At 39.8% G+C, this 23,358-nt stretch overlaps 1 protein-coding gene across 1 annotated transcript in view; it reads left to right on the top strand.

Moving 5' to 3' along the window:
* The window catches only part of Sorcs3 (sortilin related VPS10 domain containing receptor 3), a 609,591-nt gene extending 588,576 nt beyond the window's left edge, over window positions 1-21,015 (top strand). The window contains exons 21-27 of the mRNA XM_005063478.4: window positions 4,780-4,903; window positions 6,548-6,660; window positions 10,711-10,842; window positions 12,303-12,402; window positions 13,273-13,378; window positions 18,175-18,335; window positions 19,098-21,015. Coding sequence (XP_005063535.1) covers window positions 4,780-4,903; window positions 6,548-6,660; window positions 10,711-10,842; window positions 12,303-12,402; window positions 13,273-13,378; window positions 18,175-18,335; window positions 19,098-19,162 — 801 coding nt within the window. The 3' untranslated portion in view covers window positions 19,163-21,015. The remainder of the gene's footprint in view (window positions 1-4,779; window positions 4,904-6,547; window positions 6,661-10,710; window positions 10,843-12,302; window positions 12,403-13,272; window positions 13,379-18,174; window positions 18,336-19,097) is intronic.
* Window positions 21,016-23,358: the final 2,343 nt, after the last annotated feature.

Below are 23,358 nucleotides of genomic sequence, written 5' to 3'. Positions count from 1 at the left end.
GTCATATCCCAACCCCCTTCGTGTGTGTGTGTGTGTGTATGTGTGTAGTATTTGTGAATATGTGTTAAATCATTTTTGCCTATGAATTTTCACATCAATCCACAGTTAAAAGACAGCTATAAATACTATTTTGCTTTATTTTTTTCTTGCTATTGTGTGTATTTAAGTTTTCTCTTTACAAAGTTCTCAACATGGTATTCCCACAATTATGTATTCTGCCTTTTCATTTCATATGATTAGTACTTTGCATACTCTGTTGTATCATCCACTGAAGGTTTTAAGTGAGGCAAGCCTAATGATTGCATTGTTTATTCAACTTGACAGTGGTAGATTTGATCAAGGTGCACACTTCAAACTCAGAGATTTGAGGATGTGCAATGTTCTTATGACTTGCTGTGCAGACTGCTGGTGTAGCCTGTATCCAGAGATTTCCCTGCAGCTCACGAGTCTGTTAGTCAAATGGGAATCTTCTAACTAAATAGTTTCTCAGAGCTTTTATTATTTCTTGCTAGGCTCAGTTGGATAATTTGTGACCTGTCACATGTGAAGGACTCTTCACTATGAGGAATGTAACCCAAAGCCTAGGCAGGACATGAGGTGTTATTCTAAGGGGCCCCACTGCAAGCTGGCCCTGCAGCTAGGACAAAACAGAGGCAGAAAAGTCAATTGGCTGCCTGCTGGGTTTGTGGGTCTCTGAATGGCCAATTTGCTGGGATTAACAGAGGTCTGGCTTAATAAATGTGTCTGCATGCCTAATAGATTTGAGTAAATGAACCTTAAAATACTTGATTTAATTTAGCGTTGGGCATTCTGTATCAGTGGCCAATGAAAAACTCAAGGATCCTGTTGACTGTTCCAGCTTTGTGGGGAAGGTGAAATCAGCCATGTTGTCATAACTGCCGATGAAAAACTAAAGCAATTTGGGGAGCAGAATTAGCTTCTGCATTACCTAGCATAGATGCCTGTGTGGCCTGCCACCCAGAGACCAAGCATCCTCATCGATCAGAGTTTGTTTGTTGTGGCTCTGTGCCCTGACTGGCTGCCGTGATGTCTCGCATTCATACCTCTGATGATGTGTTCCCTTTGTCCTTCAGCCCTGAACCCTCTCTTGGCTCTGAAACCTAGGGAAGCAGCCAGATGGATACAAGAAAAGATTTGCTAGGACAAGAGGGAATCAGTTTCTCTCAGAGGAAATGTTATTGATCAAAATGCCATAGCCAGCTAAGGCTTGAGATAAGAAGAATCTTCCGGGGAGGGGAGAAGGCCACGGGTCCCACTTAGAGCTGATGAAGATGACAGGGAAATAGTGAAAGTTTCCTGAAGAAGAAACTAGGAGCAGAGGGGGAAAGGCCTTGGCAGTGAGCAAAGGGAGGACTGCTAAAGGGTACCAAACTGGACAGAAGGATAATTTAAGATACTACCCAAGGGAGTAGTTCAGAGTCTCAAAAAATTAAAGCACATTTATTATCACTTCTACAATTCTCTCACCTTGTATTCTGTGATAAAAATTTCAGATATACAATAACATGGTCATAATTTTGCCAGGAACTGGATGTATTTCCTTCCTGCACACATATCCACTGTATGTAGTGTGCTAATTGTGTTTATTATGGAAATGTTAAAGTATCTCTGAATTACTGCCTATACACCCATTAATCTTGATTTTTAAAATTGCGTTTTAAAGTAAAGATTATGTGATTTATTCTAAATCATTAAGCTTGCAAATTCTTGACTGTGGTTCACAGTTTCTTGAAAGTTTTTGTCCTTGAGGAATGCAAAATGTATCAGCAATGGAATGTATGAGTCTGCAGTGTGTATTTACAGATTGAAAAGGCCTTCACCTGAGTAGCCTACCTGTTCTGATGCCTTATCACCATCCTTCTCTAAGCTTCCATTATGTTCTCAACCAGTCTCCATCCCAGACTCTTTCCCATCATAGCCTAGATTTATCTGCTACAGCATACAGTAACTACATAGTTCAAGTTGGTCTTTGTCATTTCTTGTGGTTTTGACAGTCACACATCTGTATTTTTATGCCTACCTTTGTTTATACATGTATTAATATTCTTTTTATCTGTTGTATGAAGAGCCTGTGGTTAATTTTTCTTTTCTCGTTGGTGAATTTCTAGACTGTTCACATTTTAAGCTGATGTGAATAGCTGCTATGAATTTGTTTAAATGTACATGTATGTTTTCTCTTAACTAAACATCAGAGACTACAGATGAAGATCATAAAATATGAAACAATCACTTTTGGGAACATTCTCACAATGTCTAATAAACAAAACTTTCCCCAAAGTGGTTTCAGTGCTTTTTTTTTTTTTTTTTTTTTTTTTTTTTTTGGTTTTTACGAGACAGGGTTTCTCTGTATTGTTTCGGAGGCTATCGGTCCAGCCTGTCCTCGAACGCACAGAGATCCGCCTGCCTCTGCCTCCCGAGTGCTGGGATTAAAGGCGTGCACCACCACCGCCCGGCTGGTTTCAGTGCTTTTATATTTCTATCAAAATAGGATGATAGTTGCAGTTTCCTTTGTGTTTTCAATATTGTTTGGTATTATCATTTAAAAACAACTTTTAACCACCATAACATTACATTTTGATGTCTCATTTTGTTTCCAAATATCTGGGGAGGCTTCTGACTCATAAGAATTTATATAGTGAACAATAGTAGTAAGTAAAAATGTTACTGACAGTCAGTTGCTAATCTTTTAAGGTCAATGTCAGCATGACTTCTCAGAGATAACCAAACTTCAAACCTTTATTTTATTTTTAATTGCCATATAATAACTCAAGGAAATAAGTATAGTTATTTCTGTACAAATCATAAATACATACAATTGTTTCATAGACCACAGAAGAGAAGACTTCTACAGAAGTTCATGAGCACTCTGCAGTTGGCTTCTCTGATATGCTGAGATCCACAGTATTACCTTTTCTCTAAACAGATAAAGAACAGACATAGGACAGACTTTGCCTAAGGACATTCATACAAATAGTGATGGAACAAGAATGTTAAGTCACTGTTCTTGTCATTCAAGAGATGGCAGCAGTGTGGTACACATATTCTCTCATTTCATGGCCATGGATCTTGCATATTTTCTCAATATGGATGACACTGCTATGCAGAGCGCCAATTGACTTTAGAAACTTCTCAAAACAGGATTCTAGGGCTGGAGAGATGGCTCAGTAGTTAAGATCATTTGCTGCTCTTTCAGAGGACCAAGATTTAAATCTCAGCACACTCATGGTGGCACTCTATATTTGTAACTCCAGTTCTGGAGGATATGATACCCCTTTTTGCCTCAGCTGGTACTACACACACGTCATATATAGAGCACATACAGGCAAAACATATACACATAGAATAAAATAAGCAAAATATTAAAGAAACAGAACTATAAACATACATGGAGTATATGACAGATCCATTTCTACCTTATCCTTTGTTCAACTCCAACGATACATATGTGCCATTATAAAGCAATATTTATGATAATGCCTACACCTTAGAAGCTGTCTTTAGCTGAGGGGAAATAATATTTCCATATATTCCCTTCCTTTTTATTCAATAAAGAAAGAAGAAAATATATCAGAAGCTTAAGTTAGTGCCTCTGATTCTGCTCAACCACCAGCATCCCGATCATAAAGGAGTGCTATAGAATTTGAAATAGAAGAAATCAAATTAGTTCCTCAGAAGCCCTGTCAAACATGGTGAGCAGAAAAGGATTTCAGTCTTACAGAAAGAGCACAGCCTAAAAAGTGCATCTTCAAGCCCTTACATTTGCACACATATCCAGTCAATGATGGGTGCACTGTGAATGTTGGCATTTGCTCATGCCCTGAGAGGCAGTTCTGGGCACACATCAACAAGCTACATTATTCTTCTGTATCTTACTGTCCCTGTGTATAGAGAGGCGAAGGAATCTGTTCATATGTGCTTGAGTCATATCTTCATTATGTGGCTTATATTCAGCCTTCATCTGTTGTCCCTTACCCTCCACAGCACAGGAATCATGAGAAAATTTGGGCTTTAAGAAAACCACGGACTACTGACTTTTCTATATCAAGATCTACCCTCTCTTCTACAAGAACCTGCTTGAATTCTATTTCTCTTTTTGTCCATGATAAGTTTATATCTTTTGCTAAGTCAGGAGGAAGCTAAAAGAAAACTAAATCACAACCTGTTATATATGCATGTTTGTATATTCCCAAACTAATAAAATTGGGGAAAATGCTTTGCAAGGGAAAACAGACATAATTCAACAAAAATCAATTGTTTGGGCATTGCATTTGTTTTGTGTGTGTTTTCTGTTGTAAGAATGACCCTGTGCTTAAGTCAGGTGATACTGAAATAAGTACCAGGTCACTTCTTTGAAAGTCCCTGCAGCCCAGTGGAGTATGGAATAGAATGCAAGGGATACTGTAACAACAGAAAGTGATTCCTTGTTGCAAAAGCCATCAGATACAGGCCTTAAAAGCTGATTTTATTTTACCCAGGAGAAAGAACAAGGTGATATCATGACTCAAGAGTGTCACTCAGTTTTCAAGTTAAAATTTTATGAATCTTAAACTGATTGATATCCTTCTCAGTTTCTGGAGAAATAACCAGTTTTGGGAAACTACATAAAATAGTTGTTTTTTTCCTTATTCTTTTAAAAATAAAGAACCCCTTAGAGCTGTCATTCTATGAATATGCATGACATTCTGAGACTTACCAGAAGGAAGGGAAATCTAGTACCTGATGCGAGTTTGAAGGGTATTGCTGTTCTCTATCTTACAGCCCCTCATCACCTTGGACAGCAGCATCTCTTTCACATTCCTTGCAGAGGGAACCAACACCATCACTGTCCAGGTAGCTGCTGGGAATGCCCTCATCCAAGACACAAAAGAGATTGCAGTACACGGTAAGCTCTGAACATGGTCATGTGATGTTCTCTTCTGCTCTTCCTATACTAGTGCTGTACAACTACAAACTGCTGTAGAATTTGCCAGGTTATAGGGAGTATATTTGAAGTCCACCAACATAGATTCCATTGGATAGAAAAGTGAAATTTACAAAATAAGCAGATCATAGGTAGGCATCTGTTGTCTCTTGTGGGGATACTCATCTTGTGGAACACTGAGATCACAACATTTTTGAAGTACTTATTCAACAAAGACATCTATTACAGTTGATGGAACTGTAAGGTAGAGGACTATAGAAGGAACTATATTTGATGATATGTTAGGGTGTCTGCAATGTGTTGAAGTTTTCACTGTGTGAAATGGGACAAGTGATCTACAAACCAGAGGAGTCATGGCTCACAGTCTGTGGAACTTACATCTTAGATAAAGACATGACCTACACAGAGTAAATGTGGTTTTCCATTTATGATTGTTGGAAATTCCAGCATAATTGTCTGTGAAGGCTTTATAATGAGACTAACATCATTACCTTATGTAGCTATATATACATGATATATGTTATGAAAGTTGAAGCAAAACTGTCTAGGAGAACGAAGTAGAGTAAAAGGAGGATTTAGAAGGTGGTTCTATGGAGGGATATGCTATAAGCTTAAATGAAGACAGAGAATGTGATATGTGGGGCTGCCACCATGTTCTAAACCATGGAAAACAGTTCTTTTTTATTTTTGGTTTTTTATGAGACAGGGTTTCTCTGTATTGTTTTGGAGGCTGTCAGTCCAGCCTGGCCTCGAACTCACAGAGATCCGCCTGCCTCTGCCTCCCGAGTGCTGGGTGTAAAGGCATGTGCCACCACCGCCCGGCCTGGAAAACAGTTCTTAATCACTATATTTATTTTAAGTGAAATTAATGTTCCTATGCTTCCATCCCACTAGACTGTCCATAAGTTTCCAGATAGCCACCATCACTGTAGTTGTCAGGAAAGTTATACAAATATGTGCGAACCTCTGACCGAGGCATATTTTTCCAGCCTTGTCCCAGTGACATCTTTTCCTTCTTCTCTGCCAACTGGCCACTGGAACTCAAGTAAATATTTTTATTGGATTGTAATGTTACACTGAGAAGTGGTACATATCAGAAATGCTGAATTTTATGAATTAGCCCCAAATGGATAAACCTGTGTACTCACCAACCAAGTCAGGAAATCAAGCATTACCTTGCTCTTCCAGAGACAAAGTTTAACCTACTTTTCTTACCTGTGAGGCTCTTTAGAGAATAGTCAACAACGGAACTGAAGGATTCAGAAGGACAAAGCTTCCATTCCTTCCATCCCTGTTTGCTATGCTTTGGGTTGGCTTTGAGATACACAGAAGGGAGTTCAGATCTCCCTCTGGGTTTCCTGGCTTGTCTTTTATTTTAGCCAATATTTGTTACAGGAGTTAGCAACATGAGCAAGAACACAAATCTACTCTTGGTGGGAACATTCCCTTTTTTTCAGAAGCCAAAGAGCAACTGAAAATAAGGGAAGGTAGCTTAACCCTTGTGAAAGAGAATGGTTCGTAGTGTACATGGCTGTGGGCCCATCACCTATCAAACCCTGTTGAATCGCTCTACCAGCTTCACCTGCACATTCTGTCTCCCTTCAGAATACTTCCAGTCACAGCTCTTATCATTCTCTCCAAACCTGGATTATCACAACCCTGATATTCCTGAATGGAGGCAAGACATTGGCAATGTTATAAAGCGAGCTCTGGTTAAGGTAAGTTGGCTGTGTCTTTGGATCTTTGGGGGAAGAAAAGAAATAGATGGCAGGACCAAGAATTGAAATTCTATCCTATGGAGAGATAAGGATTGTTTTTTATATATATAGAAAGAAATCAAGAAAAGTCATTCCTGGGTAAGGAGGAAAAATAGCGGAGACATGAGAAAAGAAAGCTGGGAATGGAATAGAGGCTAGTCTAGCATTTGAAGATGAAACTTTGGCTCAGTGTTTGCCCCAAGCATTTGTGAGACAGGGCCTTAACATCCCTAAAGGAAAGTGGATAAACCACTCGATGAATCTCCATGAATTGTGTGCATTTATCTACCATTTGCCTATGACGAGGGCATTCTTAACATCCCTAAAGGAAAGTGGATAAAGCACTCGATGAATCTCCATGAATTGTGTGCATTTATCTACCATTTGCCTATGACGAGGGCATTCTTAGATATTTAAGTTCACCAGTCTACCATTGGCCACACAGCTAAGAAACAGATCACCCCACCAGGGAAATGCAACTATAGATTTCAGCCAAACTCATATTTACTTCGGTGGAAGTGAGAGTTTTGTTAACAAACCTCTCAGAGAGCGTATACTAGAATACAGTGAGTAAAGCAGTCACTTTAAGTAGAGAAGTAAGTCTAATGTGCAATTAATTCTATGGTGTAGAGGCATAGCCAGCATCTCCAAAAGGCTCAGAGAAATACATGAGTCCCCTACCTTGGGGATTGCAAGGTTGATCCAGGCATGTAATTCAGTTGATACTTCCTAAACTATTAGAATGATTCTGGAGAGGATATTTGAACTGCATTTTCAAGGATATCTGTCAGTTAACAGAGAGAAGATTGTGCCTTTCAGATAGAATGAACAGTACATGAAAAGCCAATTCCTGCTAGAAGTGCTAAGCATTTTGCAGAAATGACAGAATTCAGTGTAGTCAGTCTCTACCTGATAGGAGAGCAAAGTGGGCAAGAATGGCCTGGAGTGATTAAGTCGGACTGTGAAGAATCAGAAGAGCTAAGTCGTAAGCATCAGAGGACGTAGAAAGCATGATGTTTCCCTTAAATAAAATTCTGTCAATAGATGTATATGCCAGGCATCTATTGTGGTGGCAATGCAAAAGAAAGGATGCTTGGGTAGGAAGGGCAGGGTGGGTATAATTTCAAGCAAATACAGAGGTTTTGTAGACCAAGAACAATTACATAACAAAGATAAAGGAACCAAGGGCTAGTTAAGACAACAAACAATACAAATACTGGGGAACTTATTGGTGAGAGGGAAGTAAAAGCTTTGCAATCCAAGGGTGCCTTTGCCATTAACTGCCTGAGGACTATGTAGGGGGAAATGTACTTGGGGAATGGTAATGGGTTATGATCTTTTGTTGTGAGTTTGGAAGAGAGAACTGACTGCATGAATGTGACCAGTTGGGAATGCAGATCTGAAAGTCAAGCAGAGGTTCAGGATGGAGCAGCAATGTCAGATCCAGTGCTGTCCAGATCATGAGTCTTGCTTGGGAGGAACATGGTAGCAGGGAATCAAGACTGCTAATATGCTTCCAAGCAGAGGGGGAAGCCCAGTGAAAGAGATGGAAAAGGAGATGACAGAAAGGAAGCAGAATAAGTGTGGATGACAGAGGGGAATTCCTGTAGACAGTATCTCAAGGGAACTTCAGGATTTCTATAAAGGAATTATTCATAGAAAGAGATAAGAATAAGACAGCTTCTTTATTCTGTCTGGGCTACTATTGAATGAATGACTTATCATTAACAAAAAGTTATCTCTTGAAATTCTCCATGCTAGAAAGTTTAAGACCAAGGCATTGATAAGAGCATGATCCATAAATGGCATTTTCTCACTTTCTGTTCACATGGTAGAAAGAGGGTGAAGTGGTTATCTATAATTACTTTAATAAGGGTACTGATCTCACTCACCAGTGTCCTCCCCATATTCCCTAATCACCTTCCCTGAGCCCTTCCATCCAGGACTATCACACAGTTGATGAAGTTTCAAACATAAACTGTAGGAGGAGCACAAGTGCTCAGACCATAGCATGCATCCTTGCCATGCCATCCAGGATGGGGTTGTGTTGTGCATGCTTGTAGTTATTAAACACTTAAAAGATTTTGGAGAAGCCTTTTGGAGATGACATTTCTGTTGGTGCCTAGGACTAAAATATTCCAGAGATCAGTTACCTAATCACATGTCCTCTTAGATAGGGTTAAGTGTATGTAGATGCACAGCTTCAGGATCCCTCTATGACCCCTGACTGACCCTTCCTGAGACAAAGCAAGGGGGTCACACCAACCAAGGCACTGACAGGTCCACCTCTTTACCCTTTGGGTAATCCTCAGCACTTTTCACTCTTGCTGGGCTCTGATATTTGCTACCTCTGGCTGGCGAGAATGTTTTCTTGCGTTCCACACTAGAAGTCTGCAACTTCCAGATATCTGGTGGTCATGCCTGCCCACAAGATACTGGTACATGGCAAACCACCTTGGGACTACAAAACAATGCCTTCATTGGTTGGTACATTTCTTTTTAGACTTGATTGCTGCTTCTGCCTTTTTTCCTGGCTCTTTTTCATTTATAGCAACCCTGGGAGTTAACTCCAATTGGTAAGACTAGTTCTACATAGGAATCAGAGCTGAGCAAATAGGAAACAATCTACCCTTCTGCCTCTATTCAATTCTACAAGCATTCATTGGTTCATTGAGTTTCTACCATACCAAGTGACTTTGGAAGAGTGAAGTATCCTTGAAGATTTCCAGGAGTGCCTCGGCAAGCAATCAGTCAGAACCTGTCAGGAAAAGACTGCAATTGAAAGATGCAATTGTAGGCAACAGTGGACATGATCAGTGTTCCAAGAGTGTGGTGGCCATGGCGATTTGAATGGCCTGGTGGAGATCACTGCAGGCAGATGGCCACATGAGAATCCTTTGCATGAGGTGGTATTTCAGCTGCAGCACACACCATCTGTCATATTTATATTGAGAAAACAGGCATTTTTTCTTAATCAAGGACTATCAATACACACAGGAAAGAATAATCTATAGGAAAATTTACTTCACTGACACCCTTATTTTTAAAGTCAAGTTTGCCTCTTAAATTTTTAATCACAGAATTCAGTAAAATCACACACTCAATAATAGAAAAATTCACTTATAATCCCATCTTAACATTTAGCATTTTACAGTTACATACATTTATATATTTATAAGCCTGTAAGATGAGCATACAACTATCCTAATTATCCACATGACTTCATAGCGCTCAACATCACCTTCAACCTATTTTCCATGTGATTATTCCAGTATTTTCTTAATTTTTGAATGTTCAAGCTTTCCATTTATTTCTTATTTCATATAATAGTATGTTTCTCCTTACGCATGTTTTTTTTTCAGACACCTTAAATCATTTCTTGGGGACTGAACATGTTACAGTTGCAGGCTGAAGAATATGAACATTTTTATATTTTATATGAAATAGATTCTTTTGGGAAACAAATTGATAATGGGTATCAATTCGTTTTCATGCTGTCACCCCAGTGAGTGGCTCTCATTCCACTGCAGCCACACCAATAACACTATTAAACTTAAAACATTCTTACTTTAAAGGAGAAAACAAGTGCTCTTCTATTGTTATTTTGAATTCCCCCCACCCCCATGTTTCTTTATAACGGCTTACTCCTCACTTGGAGCCAGGCTATTGAATTTTGAGCTGCTGATCTAGTTCTCTCAATGAAAAGAAAAGTAGAAATACAAGAAGAACTTTTTAAAACGCTCATATCAAATACCATTTCAGAAATCATTTTGAATACTCTCTGAGTTTCAGTGAAAATGGAAATGAGAGTAGAGAAGGCAGTGGTGTGTTACCTAGCAGCTTGCAGGGGTAACGCAAGAGCAGTCAGGGTGTATACTGCAGCCTGGCTCTGAAATACTGTGTTTTTAAAACCTCACACAGGCCTTATGTCTATGAAGACTCTCCTCCTGGCTGTTGATCTATGGAAGACTGGCACTTGAAGCCTAACTCTTTGCTCTGAATATTTTGCAGGTGACCAGTGTCCCAGAAGATCAGATTCTCGTGGCTGTGTTCCCAGGTCTCCCAACATCAGCAGAGCTTTTCATTCTCCCACCCAAGAACTTGACAGAGAGGAGGAAAGGCCACGAAGGGGATCTAGAACAAGTAAGTGAAAGGCTTTCAGCTGGGACACTTGCCACCACACCAGACCCTGAGTTCATATAAAGTTGTCTCTCTTCAAAGAGCAAGAGTAGCCTACATACAGTCTGCCAGTGACTCCTGACCCAACATCCAGGATCTTGACCAATTGTCAGCCCTATACAGAATAAGTAAGGACCTTACTTATTCCCCACACTCCCATTGGCTTCTCCTTGAAGGAGAGAGGGATGGTGAAAGAGACAGATAGAAACCCAGAGACAGAGGTGTACATACTGGTAGTTCCCTATCCGTTTATGGCAATGAGGTCTTGTTTTTAAACTCCATGGGCCCTAGAGATGCTGGTCAATTTAATGTTTCTGGAGAGGAAACGAATTGCTTTTAGACACTTTTCTTTCACGAGTGATGAGTTGCCTCATTTTGTGTTGGTGAAAAGAGCAGTGTTTCCAAAGTGGGATCTGACTGACTGTCATTGTTGGACACAAGGTTCTTGTGATCTGCACATAAAAGTAGGAATAAGAAGGGACGAAGCTGCTGAAAAACTGTGTGATTGAAACATATTTGCTCCTATGTGGAGCAACCATTGCACAGACTCCTTCTGCGTCCTTCCAGTTCTCACCTCGCCTGGGTGACAGCCACCCACGGTGCTCAGGCAGAACCGCTGCTGTCCTTTTCTCTAGATGGAAGTGGGTTCTTCTCATCACAGGCGTGCATGTTGAAGTCATTCAAAAATAAATCCATCTTCTTGGTGCACACATCACTTCCTAAACCTTCATTATTCTGAAATAGCAAGTAGCAAGCATGAACTATATTTGGAAGCTACACTATCCAACCGTTTAGATAAACAGGTAATTACAGTGATGAATAGCAGCTGTGATACAGAGGTGTGTACAGCCAGATAAGACTTGGGGACAACAGCCTAAGTGAGCCTCAGCTTTCATGTGGGAATCAGAGAGTGATTAAATCAATGTTATGTGTTCTGAGGCTTGCTGTGGAAAAAGGAAAGAGGAAAAATTATCCCATAAAAGGAGTCAGCCTGTACTTTGATGTTTGACTCCCATTGTTTGTGGAACAGAATATGCAGAGGTTTGGGAAGGGGATTGGCATGTGCTTTAATCCTTGCAGGGGCCCCTGCACACAGTGTGCAACCTGATCAGATTAAAGAACTAATGACGAGTTGACATTCTTCCATTGAACCCACAACAGGCCTCTGATTATAAATGCAGGCATGAAAGAACTCTAAGCTAGAAGTTGAATGAAATCCTGTGTTTGTTAGAGCTCTCACTCACTGGGAGTTTGCAGAAGCTACTCTTTCTTTCCTGACACACCTCTTTCTGTCTTTCCACTTCTGGGTTTCACGAGCTTGGTAGGATGTGAGAACCAAGCTGATAAAGATGTCCACATCCCATGGATGTGTAAGGGAGCACAATCACTTGCCATATCTGTCTATGAACCCTTTTGTTTTACAGATTGTAGAAACACTATTTAATGCACTCAACCAGAACTTGGTACAGTTTGAGCTGAAGCCAGGGGTCCAAGTCATTGTGTATGTCACACAGCTGACACTAGGTGAGTGCTTGCTGGGAATCAGGGGATGTGAGGATTATTTTGACCAGAAAAGGGAAGGAATAGTCTCTAAAACCTTTTCCACTAATGATGCAATACCTAAGCCTTTCAGTATGATAATGGCTGACAGTATCTTGATAGGTACTGCAGGAAGACTTTGTTATGAGTGGCTTTATCATTGAATCCTGAATAATGTTTGGAGATAATGCCCTGTTTCTTTTACATTTGAGGTGGTTGGGTTATATGGGTAGTACCTGGGCTCTTCAAAGGTCCTTGATTCTCTGAGTCTTTGTTAGAGGTCATCTTGAGAAACTTTAAGATCCCATTCCATTTCCAGTATGTGAGTGCATGTGGGAAGAGGGGTCCGACAGTTGCTACTAGGTGCCTTACAAAAGGAATAGAAATGGCATGTCCCGTTGGGCATTGATGTGGAGATGTCGAGAGTCTGCTTATTAGGTGGATCTTTCTGATATCAGAATTTGCTGGCAATGAGTTCCTGTACCAGTAGAGTGTAGTACAGGGAGAGTAAAACAGTTTAAGGTTGTATTTGTGGTGAACACAAAGTCATCTGTGTGCTGCCACACTGTTAAGAAGACTAAGGAGACAAAGAAATTCAAGACCTTACTCCCTCAGCTAGACATATGTACTCAATATATACCCTGCCAGCAAGTGTTCCAGACACAAGAGAAGAACTCAGGTCCCTTTAATGTTTAGAACAACTCTTCTCATTATCAAAGCAAAGCTTCCCAGGCCCAGATAGCATACAGTCCTTTGGAGACTGGAAATCAGGGTGGATACTGTCAGCCCCCGTTCTCCAGTGCCACCACCCTCAACTCCAGCTTCACAGTGAGCACATCTCTTCTTCCCTTGTAGCTCCATTGGTGGACTCCGGCACTGGGCACAGCAGCTCCGCCATGCTTATGCTCTTGTCAGTGGTTTTTGTTGGCTTGGCTGTGTTTTTGATCTACAAGTTTAAAAGGTGAGTGCTATTGTCAGTCAGATTGTATCACCAGGGGAGGTTCATTGTGGTTGACACTTCTTATGGCTGGTGTTCCTGAATTCATCTACAGTGTGATCTTCATTTGTCCTTAGAGATGGAGAAAAACAGGACTGGTTGAGGATCAGGGAATGAAGATGATGAGAATTCGACCCATATTCATTTTGTAGGTTTAATGGATGAAGAAAATCAGGATTAGTTTTGAAATCTATTTATTCTCCTTAATAGATATGTGAGTGGATTTTCAATTCCCACCCATATTTCTGAAGTAAGTTGTCAGATATTCAAGGATTTTCATATAGCCAACACCCATGCAGGGTAGTTAAATAGAGAAAAGTTTTCATTTTCAATGATTACACACATATACACTCAGGTGTATATATACACATATGTTTCTTTATTTCATAGTGGTGCTATCCAGTATCTTTGTTTAAACCTGCGTGCTAGGTGATGAACATATAGCTCAATCTGTAAAGTGTTTATCTAGCATGCTCCAAGTCCTGGGTGTGATTCAGACTACCATATAAACCACGAATCACATGGTTCATGATTGTAGTCCCAGCACTTGAAAGGTGGAGCCAAGAGGATCAGAAGTTTGAGATTGTCTTTGGTTACATAATAAGTTTGAGGTCACCATGGGCTATATGAGACTATGATTCACGTTTTTTTTAAAAACGAAGAATAAAATGTTACATATTATATATTGCTCCTGTTTCCTTCTTTTACTGTTTTGAAAAGAAATTCTCCAGGCAAAGAAACCCCTGTGTTCAGAAGCTACTTTTGAAGACCCCCAGGCAGGGTGACATAATAGGATATTAACAACAAAATGAAAATTTATGCACTAGTATTCAAATTATGTAAGCCTCCCAAGAGGTTTTCCAACTTGGAATATAAACTCTGAAATCACATACACTCAGTTTCACTTCTGGCACTTATACTCCTGAGCAACTGTACTTAGATCTCCAAGCCTTCACTTCCTCATTTGTGAGATGTGGAATACAATAATATCTTGTGGTTTTGCTGTATGAATTAAGCATTTTAATAGCTGTGACTGCCATATACTAAGAAGTCAAGGAAATTTGGTAAGACTGACTATCAACAATAACAAAGAACCAGAGACTGTGTGTTCCAATGATGCCAGTGGCTCATACGTAATAGACTCTCAAAAATTATTGTAAACAAAGAGTCATACTTTGGGGGAAGGCTGGGTAAAATGAAAATAACATTGTTTATTATGTGAGTTTTAATGAGTTTTAAAGCATATCTTGGTCTAGCAGTGTTTCCAGGCCCTGGAGATAATCTTTGTGAATTGTAGAAGAGGTTGGTGGTGGGTAGTTTTATTCTTCTCATCCCATTTTTCTCTTCTCCAGTGAATATCTCATTTGCAGAGAAATGTCTTTTTTATTCCATATAAAATGTGCTGTTAGTCACAAGGGCAAGAATTTCTCAACTCTTTTCCATGCTCACTGGAAGGACAGGCTAGTGTTATTTGCTTGTGGCCTTATAAATCTGAACAGGAATTTATATGCTTTGGGGTCCTGGTGGACCAATCCATCTGCTCCTGTTTGCTTTGAATAGAGGAAAAACCCTTCAGGTATAATCAAGGGAAAATGTTTCATAAGAAAATAAAACACCATTTTATGAACGTGCAAAACTGAATTATATGCAAAACAGAATGTTAGTCACCCAAGTATTTGTGAGAAATTCTGAGTTGTGAGGAATGTAAAGACTGAGGGGTGAATATCAACTGAGCAAAGTGTATCTTGTCATTCCATTCCATGGTAGATGAGGATGAGGGTCAATAGAAATCCTGAAAGAAACAATTCTGTTCATCACACATCTTCGAAATAAAGCACAGTGTCTTCTGACTTGTACCTTTTCTGTTGATGAATAATGATAGTTAAACTCCCTAGACATTCAGCTTCTTTCTATAGACTACTCTAACTTTGTAGACTTTCATATATGAATCCACTTAGAAAATGACTTCTCAGAATTATTCTACTTTGTAGTTCTCAATTATCAGCCAGAACTTTTCTTATCTGACAGTGGATTAGTGCCAGTCAAACTGGAAAAACAGCATTAAGCCAAAATTTAACCTTTACTTTCCTAGCCCAAGTTCCTGTTTCTTGCTTTCCTCCCAATACTCCAGGCCTTTGGTTGATACTCAGCTGAATTTTCTTTCATTTCTCTGGCCTTGTCTTTTCTTCCCATCTTGTAGAATCCCAGTGGCGGCTGTTCAGGGTATGCTAGCTAGCAAGCAAATAAAGGTCAGACAACATCCTGGATCTCTCACTCTCCTCTGCCTTATTCATTACCATCCAATAGCGTTTCTATAAGAGTGAGCAGGGACCATAATCTGTACTGAAATGGTAGCAAAATTTTCTTTTGATATGACTACCAGCACGAAATAATTTAAATGTGCATTCATCTAAGGAATACATATTGAGTTCCTACTATGTTCTATGCACTGAAAATCACCCTACAACGTTGGTTAAGAAGAGGAGAGTGAAGTAAGATTCCCAAACATTCTTCAAGTAAACATCAACCTGCCTCTCACACCACGTCTGCTTCATAGATGTTGTTTCCAGATGCCTTAGCAATATAGTTAAAAATCCATGTAAAATTATTTTAATTTCTAAAATATACTCAACAAGACCTGCTTTCTGTCATTGTGTATGTTTCTGTGGTTATTCAACAACATGTTAGAGCCCTTATATTTCTACCTACTTTTTTAGTAGGACATTCATTATAGTTCAAAGTCTGCTTTTTTGAATAGCTAGAGCAAATTAATATAAAATGCACCTGATTTTGTTTGCTTCCTTGCTTTTTTAGGATGCTTGCACTCTTCCATCTTATTCCTTTTATTTAAGCCTGTATGGATATGTGGCCCAAGACGTGTACCTTGATCTCTTTATGAAAACACAGAGCTCAGGCTTGACTGACATCTTCAAAAGTTCTACAAGTAGATGTGCTAAGCAAGGAAAAGCAACTTGACAGCATTTTATAATGTTACAAATTGTGATGTCCAGTCATCTATTGAAGATGAAAACATGTTTACATTCAGGGACAGAAATAAAGTGAGCAGTCATGGTAAAGCCAAATGAGTATGAACATTCACAGGTATCTTTATCTAAGTAGAAAGGATAGATAACAAATTGTATGATCAGGAATGGTTTGACTGCCCCCAGACCTAGTGGATATTAATATTACAGTTGAACTTAACTTTCATTAGCAATTGTAGTTTTCTAATTATAAGCAATTTAATTTGCTAGCCTATATCTGTGATTACCTAAAAATCAAAATAAGGGCCAACTCAGTCTATCTATTTATCGATCTATGTATTAATCTATCTATTGGTCTATCATGGAGTGTGTAGGTTTTTGCCTCTCAGATCATGCCCATATAAGATATGATAAATTGGGTCACATTGGTATGGACCAGTTGGAAACATGAGAACACAACCTTTTATGCATGGAAAGAAAACCAAGACATGAAAATTGAGCATAGAAGAAAGGTGGAGACAAGCATGTCTTTAAAACCTAATTTCAGAGGTTCCTTTGAGAGTTATCCTGAAAAATTCATTAAATATTATATCTCATTTGGGGTTTGAATAGAATGAAGAATATACAAGCATGACAATCCTACTGATTTAAACTATGACAAGAAAAATGAACCTTTAGGAACACTGGGTTGAAGTGGACACATTAATGGCTTTCCATCATTTTAGAATCTAGTTCAATATCCCCATCATGCAATTATGTAAGAAAATATCTTCTGGGTATGATATGCCAACATAAAAATATAGCCTTTGTATTGAAAATCTATCTAGCAAAATATATAGAACACAGGATTTGGATATTTTATTCATCCATTCAACAAACAATAAATGCAACTATATGCTAATTATACATCTGTGAACACAGAATACTTAGACCTTGCCCATGTAAAGCTTTTAATCTAGTGAGAATGACAGAAAAGCAAGTCAATAAACATAAACTACTGCATCAACCTAAGCCTATACCTTACATAGACTTTGTCTTATGTAGAGAGAAGCCTTTTCCTTGCCAGCCGCTTCGGTTTTTCCCCCACCAGTCGCCTGGACTCTGCCAAGTTGTAGTACACACAAGATGCTGTATTAATTATGAACCTGTTGGCTGTTTGCTTGATTTCTTACTGGCTATCTCTGACTTAAGTATTTAACTCATCTAAGTATTTCTCTTACTGGACGGACATCTTACTTCTCTGGCGGGCTACATGATAACTCCCTGTGTTTCTTCTACCCAGAGTCCTCCTGGACTCCTAGTCCCACCTATCTTGCTTCCCTATTGGCCAACAGTGCTTTATTGACATATAGATATAAGGAAGAATTCGTTTAATGTCAATTAATGGCTATGAGTTTGTTGTTTGAAGCTGTTCATAAAACAAGGCAATAGGAATCAATTGCATATATGCCAACTTAGTGAAAGATGCCACTTGAGTCTCATAAGACTCAAAGTCTAGCTCCTATGCAAATGTAATAATAGGTAAACATTTTCTGGCTTTACAGAGTAACAGATAAACACCATTGCTCCCTTTAAAGGATGTTCTGCAGGTTCAATCTAAGCTGGGCATCTTGGTCTCCTGTTAGCCTATCATCTGTGGTCTCAGTGTCTCCATCTTTTCCCTGACACAGGCTGAACCTGTTTTGATATTTCCTCTACTTACCCTCCAGCACTTCTTATTGCTTACAACAGGCATACCCTTTGATCTCACTTTGATTTTGTTCCTACCTCATGTAGAAAAATCCCCTGGATTAACATCTATGCCCAAGTCCAGCATGACAAGGAACAGGAGATGATCGGGTCAGTGAGCCAAAGTGAAAACGCCCCCAAAATCACACTCAGTGACTTCACCGAGCCCGAGGAGCTTCTGGACAAAGATCTGGATACACGGGTCATAGGTACGTGTGCCTGTGCCACCACACTCAGAGTCCTAGGTCCTCCAAATATTCTATCATTAGCTGGTGCCACATGTGCCACCAGACAGTCTTGGACTGCAAGGCTGGGAAAAACACTGGTTACAGTGACGTAATCTTGTTTTAAAATTCATTTGCCAGCTCTAACCACATGAAATCAACACAGTATACATTTTTTTCCATTAGAATTTAATAAAGATTAGAAACATGGGTGTCCCAGTGGAAGATGAAGTCCATTAATATTGGGCTTTTTTCCTTTTTTAAACCTGTAAACCCAAAGCCATGTAAGTCCTTAACAATATCTACATGAATGCAGAATAAGGTCTACCTTTCTCGTGGTCAACCTGCAAACCTTGTGCATGCTCAGTATCATACATTCCTCAGCTGTGAAATGGGACTAATAGTACCAGGATTCCGTCTGTCATATACTGTTTGCAAATCTTCTCTAAAATTGCCCCCCCATTAAATGATGCTATGGATTAGCACAGTGTCTGCTGCATGCTAGCTATTGATGTCATGAAGAGTACAGTGTAAGATGATTGTCAACTCATTGGTCCTACCTATACTCTATTATGGGAGGTGGATGAGAAGTGTGTGATCTGGTAGGAATACCCAGATGCTCTCTTTAGTTAAAACGTATTACATCTGGTTCCAGGCAGTTGAGTATTTGACAGGGAATAAAGCAAAGACTCAGTGACCTTGTGGAACTTACGTCTGTTTCCCCTCTGTGTGTTTCCCCCGCTACAGGAGGCATTGCCACCATTGCAAACAGCGAGAGCACAAAGGAGATCCCCAACTGTACTAGTGTTTAACCAAGAAGCCACATGGTCAACCACCTTCCTGACTTTTATTTTTGATGACCATTATTACTATTGTTATGGAAAAATGAAAATGTCTTTTTTACCTTTTGTTTATCAAGGGTCCCTTCATAAATAGCAGTCGGATGCTGAGCTTTGGGAGGAAACAAAGGCATCCTTAGTTGACTGCAGTGGGATGTAGAAATACGAGGTTATATCTGTGTTAAGGATGCATCTTTCCACAGGCTCCGTGCTTCACTCTGCTGTTGGCAGAGCAAAGACCTTCTTGTGTCCTTCTGTCTTTTTTTTTTTTTTGAGTTGGGTTTTTGTTAATTTCTGTTACTTCTACTCTCGTCACCCCCACACCACACACACACACACACACACACACACACACCATACCATCCCCTGGTTCAATTGCAGGTTGTAGGTTGAGGGGGGAGTGGACGTAGCTGCCAAAGGCACGCACACCTTTCTGAAAGAGGCCCTGCCTCGTGCATGTCAATACTGAGGCTACAGATGGCGTATTGTATATAACTACAGTGTAAATAGCTTTTTATTTCCTAAGAAATAATTTAATGTTTAGTAAAAAAGAAAACAGAAAAAAAGACAGATGTGTGTGTTGGCTTATGCACTCACGTTCGGAGCTGACTGCCCCCCCCAGCCTGCTTGATGTGTTGGATTCTGGATGCTCTCCAGCTGTCTGTCACATTCAATTCTTGGATCTCCATCCACACCATAGCTGGTTTCTGCTTATGTATATAAAGGGGGTTGGGGAGGACTTCTTTGGGACAACTGACAAACGAAAGACTTCAGTGACATCTGAGAACATGAGGTTGTCTTTCTTTCTAAGATAAAATGGAAGAAGTCACAGGGCCTAGTAGAGACTTCAAGCCGAAACCCAGTTGGGGAGATGAGATTTTTTTCTGAAAAAGAAAACAGCAAGGGTGCTATTTACCAGCCCAAGAAAGCAGTACACTCTAAAGCAGGATCAATGGCTCTAAGGATCCTGGCGTCTCTGTTTTCTAATTGGATTCCAGGAATATGTGCATTGCTCATGATGAGTTCAAAGCTGTTCTGAGCTCAGAACAGTCCCCAGGGACTATGTTAGTTCCGGTGAGCATCTACTGGCATGAGAAGAGTCAGAGAGGCTAGAATAGGTGCCGTTTGTGGAATCCTGAGTCTGTGCAAACCCTGCAGGCCAAATAGAGGTCTAGCCTCTAATGATATTAGTCAGAAATGGTTTTAGCAAAGCTATGCTGTTTGCTTGTCAGATGCACACAACTTCCTTAAAGTTAGACATCTGCCTCCAGTTTCCTTAAGGTAGTTCTCGCCTCTGGGGTGAAAGGCTTTCAAAGCCCATATTCGCTTCCCCAGCCCCTCAGCTCCTCCACATGTTTAACACGCCAGTTCTTTTCAGTAGGGTCACTTTACACCATGCTGTAAGTGTTGTTTTCATTTCCAGGCTCTGCCTGAGCACACTTCTTTTAGAGAATGATATACTGTATATATATATATGGGAGGAAAGGCCACATTTTGTACCGATTAACCTTCACAGGATGCTGTTCATGTTCTTCTTTGTGAGACACAGAGAGACTGTGATAGAGAAATCTAACTGGCTACAGCATAGGTCAGTGTCAGAAATGTTTCTAAAGATCCTTTCATTCCAAGGGTTAAATGGGGCATACATTTGCAATATGTGTACCAAACACTGGAATACAGTGCATGAGTCATATCTATATATATATACAGTATATGTACATATACTGTTCTTGGTTTTATTGTTCCATTTGAATATTTCTACTGTAAAAAAAAGACAGTGGTTTTGAAATTGTTGAAAATAAATGTATTTTTGTACATCAAAGCTACATACTTGGCTGGGAATTCTCTCTTTTAGTGATTTTCTTTTTTTGCCTACCGTACCCACCAGACACTGCTGCAATACTGTTATATAGGCCCCTCCCTCACAGATAAGGACAGGCTCATTGGAACACATATGCATGTTTTGTTTTTACAAACAAAAGTCTTTGGGTAGACTATGGTTTGGTGATCTCACAAGGCTACTGCTCTGTTGGACTTCTCTGGTTGTGGGCTTCTTTCAGGTGCTTTGAGTCTGCTTTGTAAGACAATTGCCGAGTCCCCCAGGAGACAACAATGGAGCATGGTGAGCCTGTTTACCCTTTTTGTCAAACTGTTTTCCTTTGCTCCCATTGCCATGTTCAACATGCAGATGATGCAGATGTAAGGAAATGGACTCTTCCTCCTGTGTCGGTAGTCACTGCTAGAATACATAGAGCGAGGTCTGGATTAACATCCCCAGCACAGGGAGGGAATGAACAACTTAGAACAACAGTGATTTGCTAGGTTTATTTTTCTGTAGCCCTAGTGGAGCTTTTGTTAGATGGATTATTTAAGTCAGTATCCATGTTTGTTATTCAAATGTGAATGACCAAGTCTTTGAACACAGAACTTAGTAACTGCAAAGACTTCACAAATCAGTTTCCAGTGAGTGCTTGATCTGGACCTGCCACTTGGGTCTTCAAGATGTTATCCAGCTATTTTCCTGTCACTGTGAAGAGACATCATGACCAAGGCAAATTATAACAAAAACAATTAATTTTCAGGCTCACCCCTTTTGAAGATTAGACACCATGACCCTCATGGCAAGGGAACATGGCAGCAGGCAGGCAGACAGGCATGGTATTGTAGCAGAAACTAAGAGCTGACCTCCTACCTACAAGCGTGAGGCACAAAAAGAGGGCATGGGGGAGAGAGAGCTAACTGGGAATGGAGTTGGTTTATGAAACCTCAAAACCCACCTCAATAACACACCTCCTCCAATCAGGTCACACCTCCTTATCCTTCCTAGATAGTTCTAGCAACTACTGCCCAAGTCTTCAAATATATTAAGCTATGGAGGTCATTATCGTTCAACCACTACACTTAAAGTTACACTTACTTACAGTTGCAATTACAACTGGGGAGAAATAGGTCCTCCCATCTTCTCCTTCCTCCTACTACCAGTTTGGTAGGTAACACCAATTTCATGCTTTCTTCTTTGATCCTTGGATGGGTAGGTGACTCTTCTCCTCAGTGGGTTACTAAGGGAATGTGAATTGTGGCCTGCATTAAGGGATGTAAGTGAGATGTTTTTATCTCCTTATTGAGTAAAATACCTGATATATTTCTGAGGAACTCAGAAACCTAAGAAACTAGAAAGATTTGGCCAATAATACATGTTTTGAAAACTAATCAGCTATTCTGGAATTGTGTGTGCAAGTAAAGGATTAGGCAAATTGGTTTTCTTTTTATTTGAATTTGGAAAGTATGTATAATTCTTGATATCATTATTAAGTTATACTCATCACTTGCCTTTGCATTTCTTTTGTGCAGTTTGGGGAATTAAACCTAGAGCCTGACACACCTACAACAGTGTTTTCTCCCCAAATTGCATGCACACAGCCCCATCAATTGTGAATTTATGTAGTTTCCTTCTTCAAATATTAAGAGTGTTCCTTAGAATCTCCACAAGAAGCAATGGACTTTTTAGTCCATCAGTTTATAACTCAAAGTGGTTATACTTCTTCAATGGATTTTGAATTTAGAATTTCTCCAATGGTACAAAATATCTAAAATTCCCCTTATTAAAAAAGTGCTGCTTCTGCAACGGACTGAGTTCTCTTTGTTTTATGTCTGGGTTAATGAGGTTGGTCCACCAGACTAACAGTGAACCAAAGTGAAAGAAAAACAGTGGAACAGTTTGAGTCAGTCCAGACAGCTGGTCCAAGCACTGAGAATAGACTCTGTAATCACCATGAGCATGAGTCTATCAGATTTCCTGGTAAGTAGACTAAGGGAAAGGGAGAGGGCAGAGATCATGGCTGACTTTATCTGCTTCTGTGCAGGACTCTCAATGGGGAAGAATCTCTTTATATTAGAAATACATTCTCCAATGCTGTCCTAGACCTAGTAGCTAAGCCCGCCAAAGCACTGAGGTATTGGAGCCCAGCTGCCAACTCCATCAGCAGACTCTCAAGATTCTTATATACATGGAAATTTATGAATTACAGCTTTGTCTGCTACTGAAATAGTAGTAGATGGGATGGGTAGGAGCCATACCTCCTAGCTCCTGATATCAGCACTTTAATTTACAGATGTGAGAACAGTTTCCAGATTTGCCCCTTTCCTCTCAGACAAAAATAGAAATATTG

The sequence above is a fragment of the Mesocricetus auratus genome, unplaced genomic scaffold, assembly GCF_017639785.1.
Source record: "Mesocricetus auratus isolate SY011 unplaced genomic scaffold, BCM_Maur_2.0 Super-Scaffold_4256, whole genome shotgun sequence".
Taxonomy (NCBI): Eukaryota; Metazoa; Chordata; class Mammalia; order Rodentia; family Cricetidae; genus Mesocricetus; species Mesocricetus auratus.
Note: the sequence above shows the minus strand (reverse complement) of the source record. Positions and strands in the feature narration are given on the sequence as shown.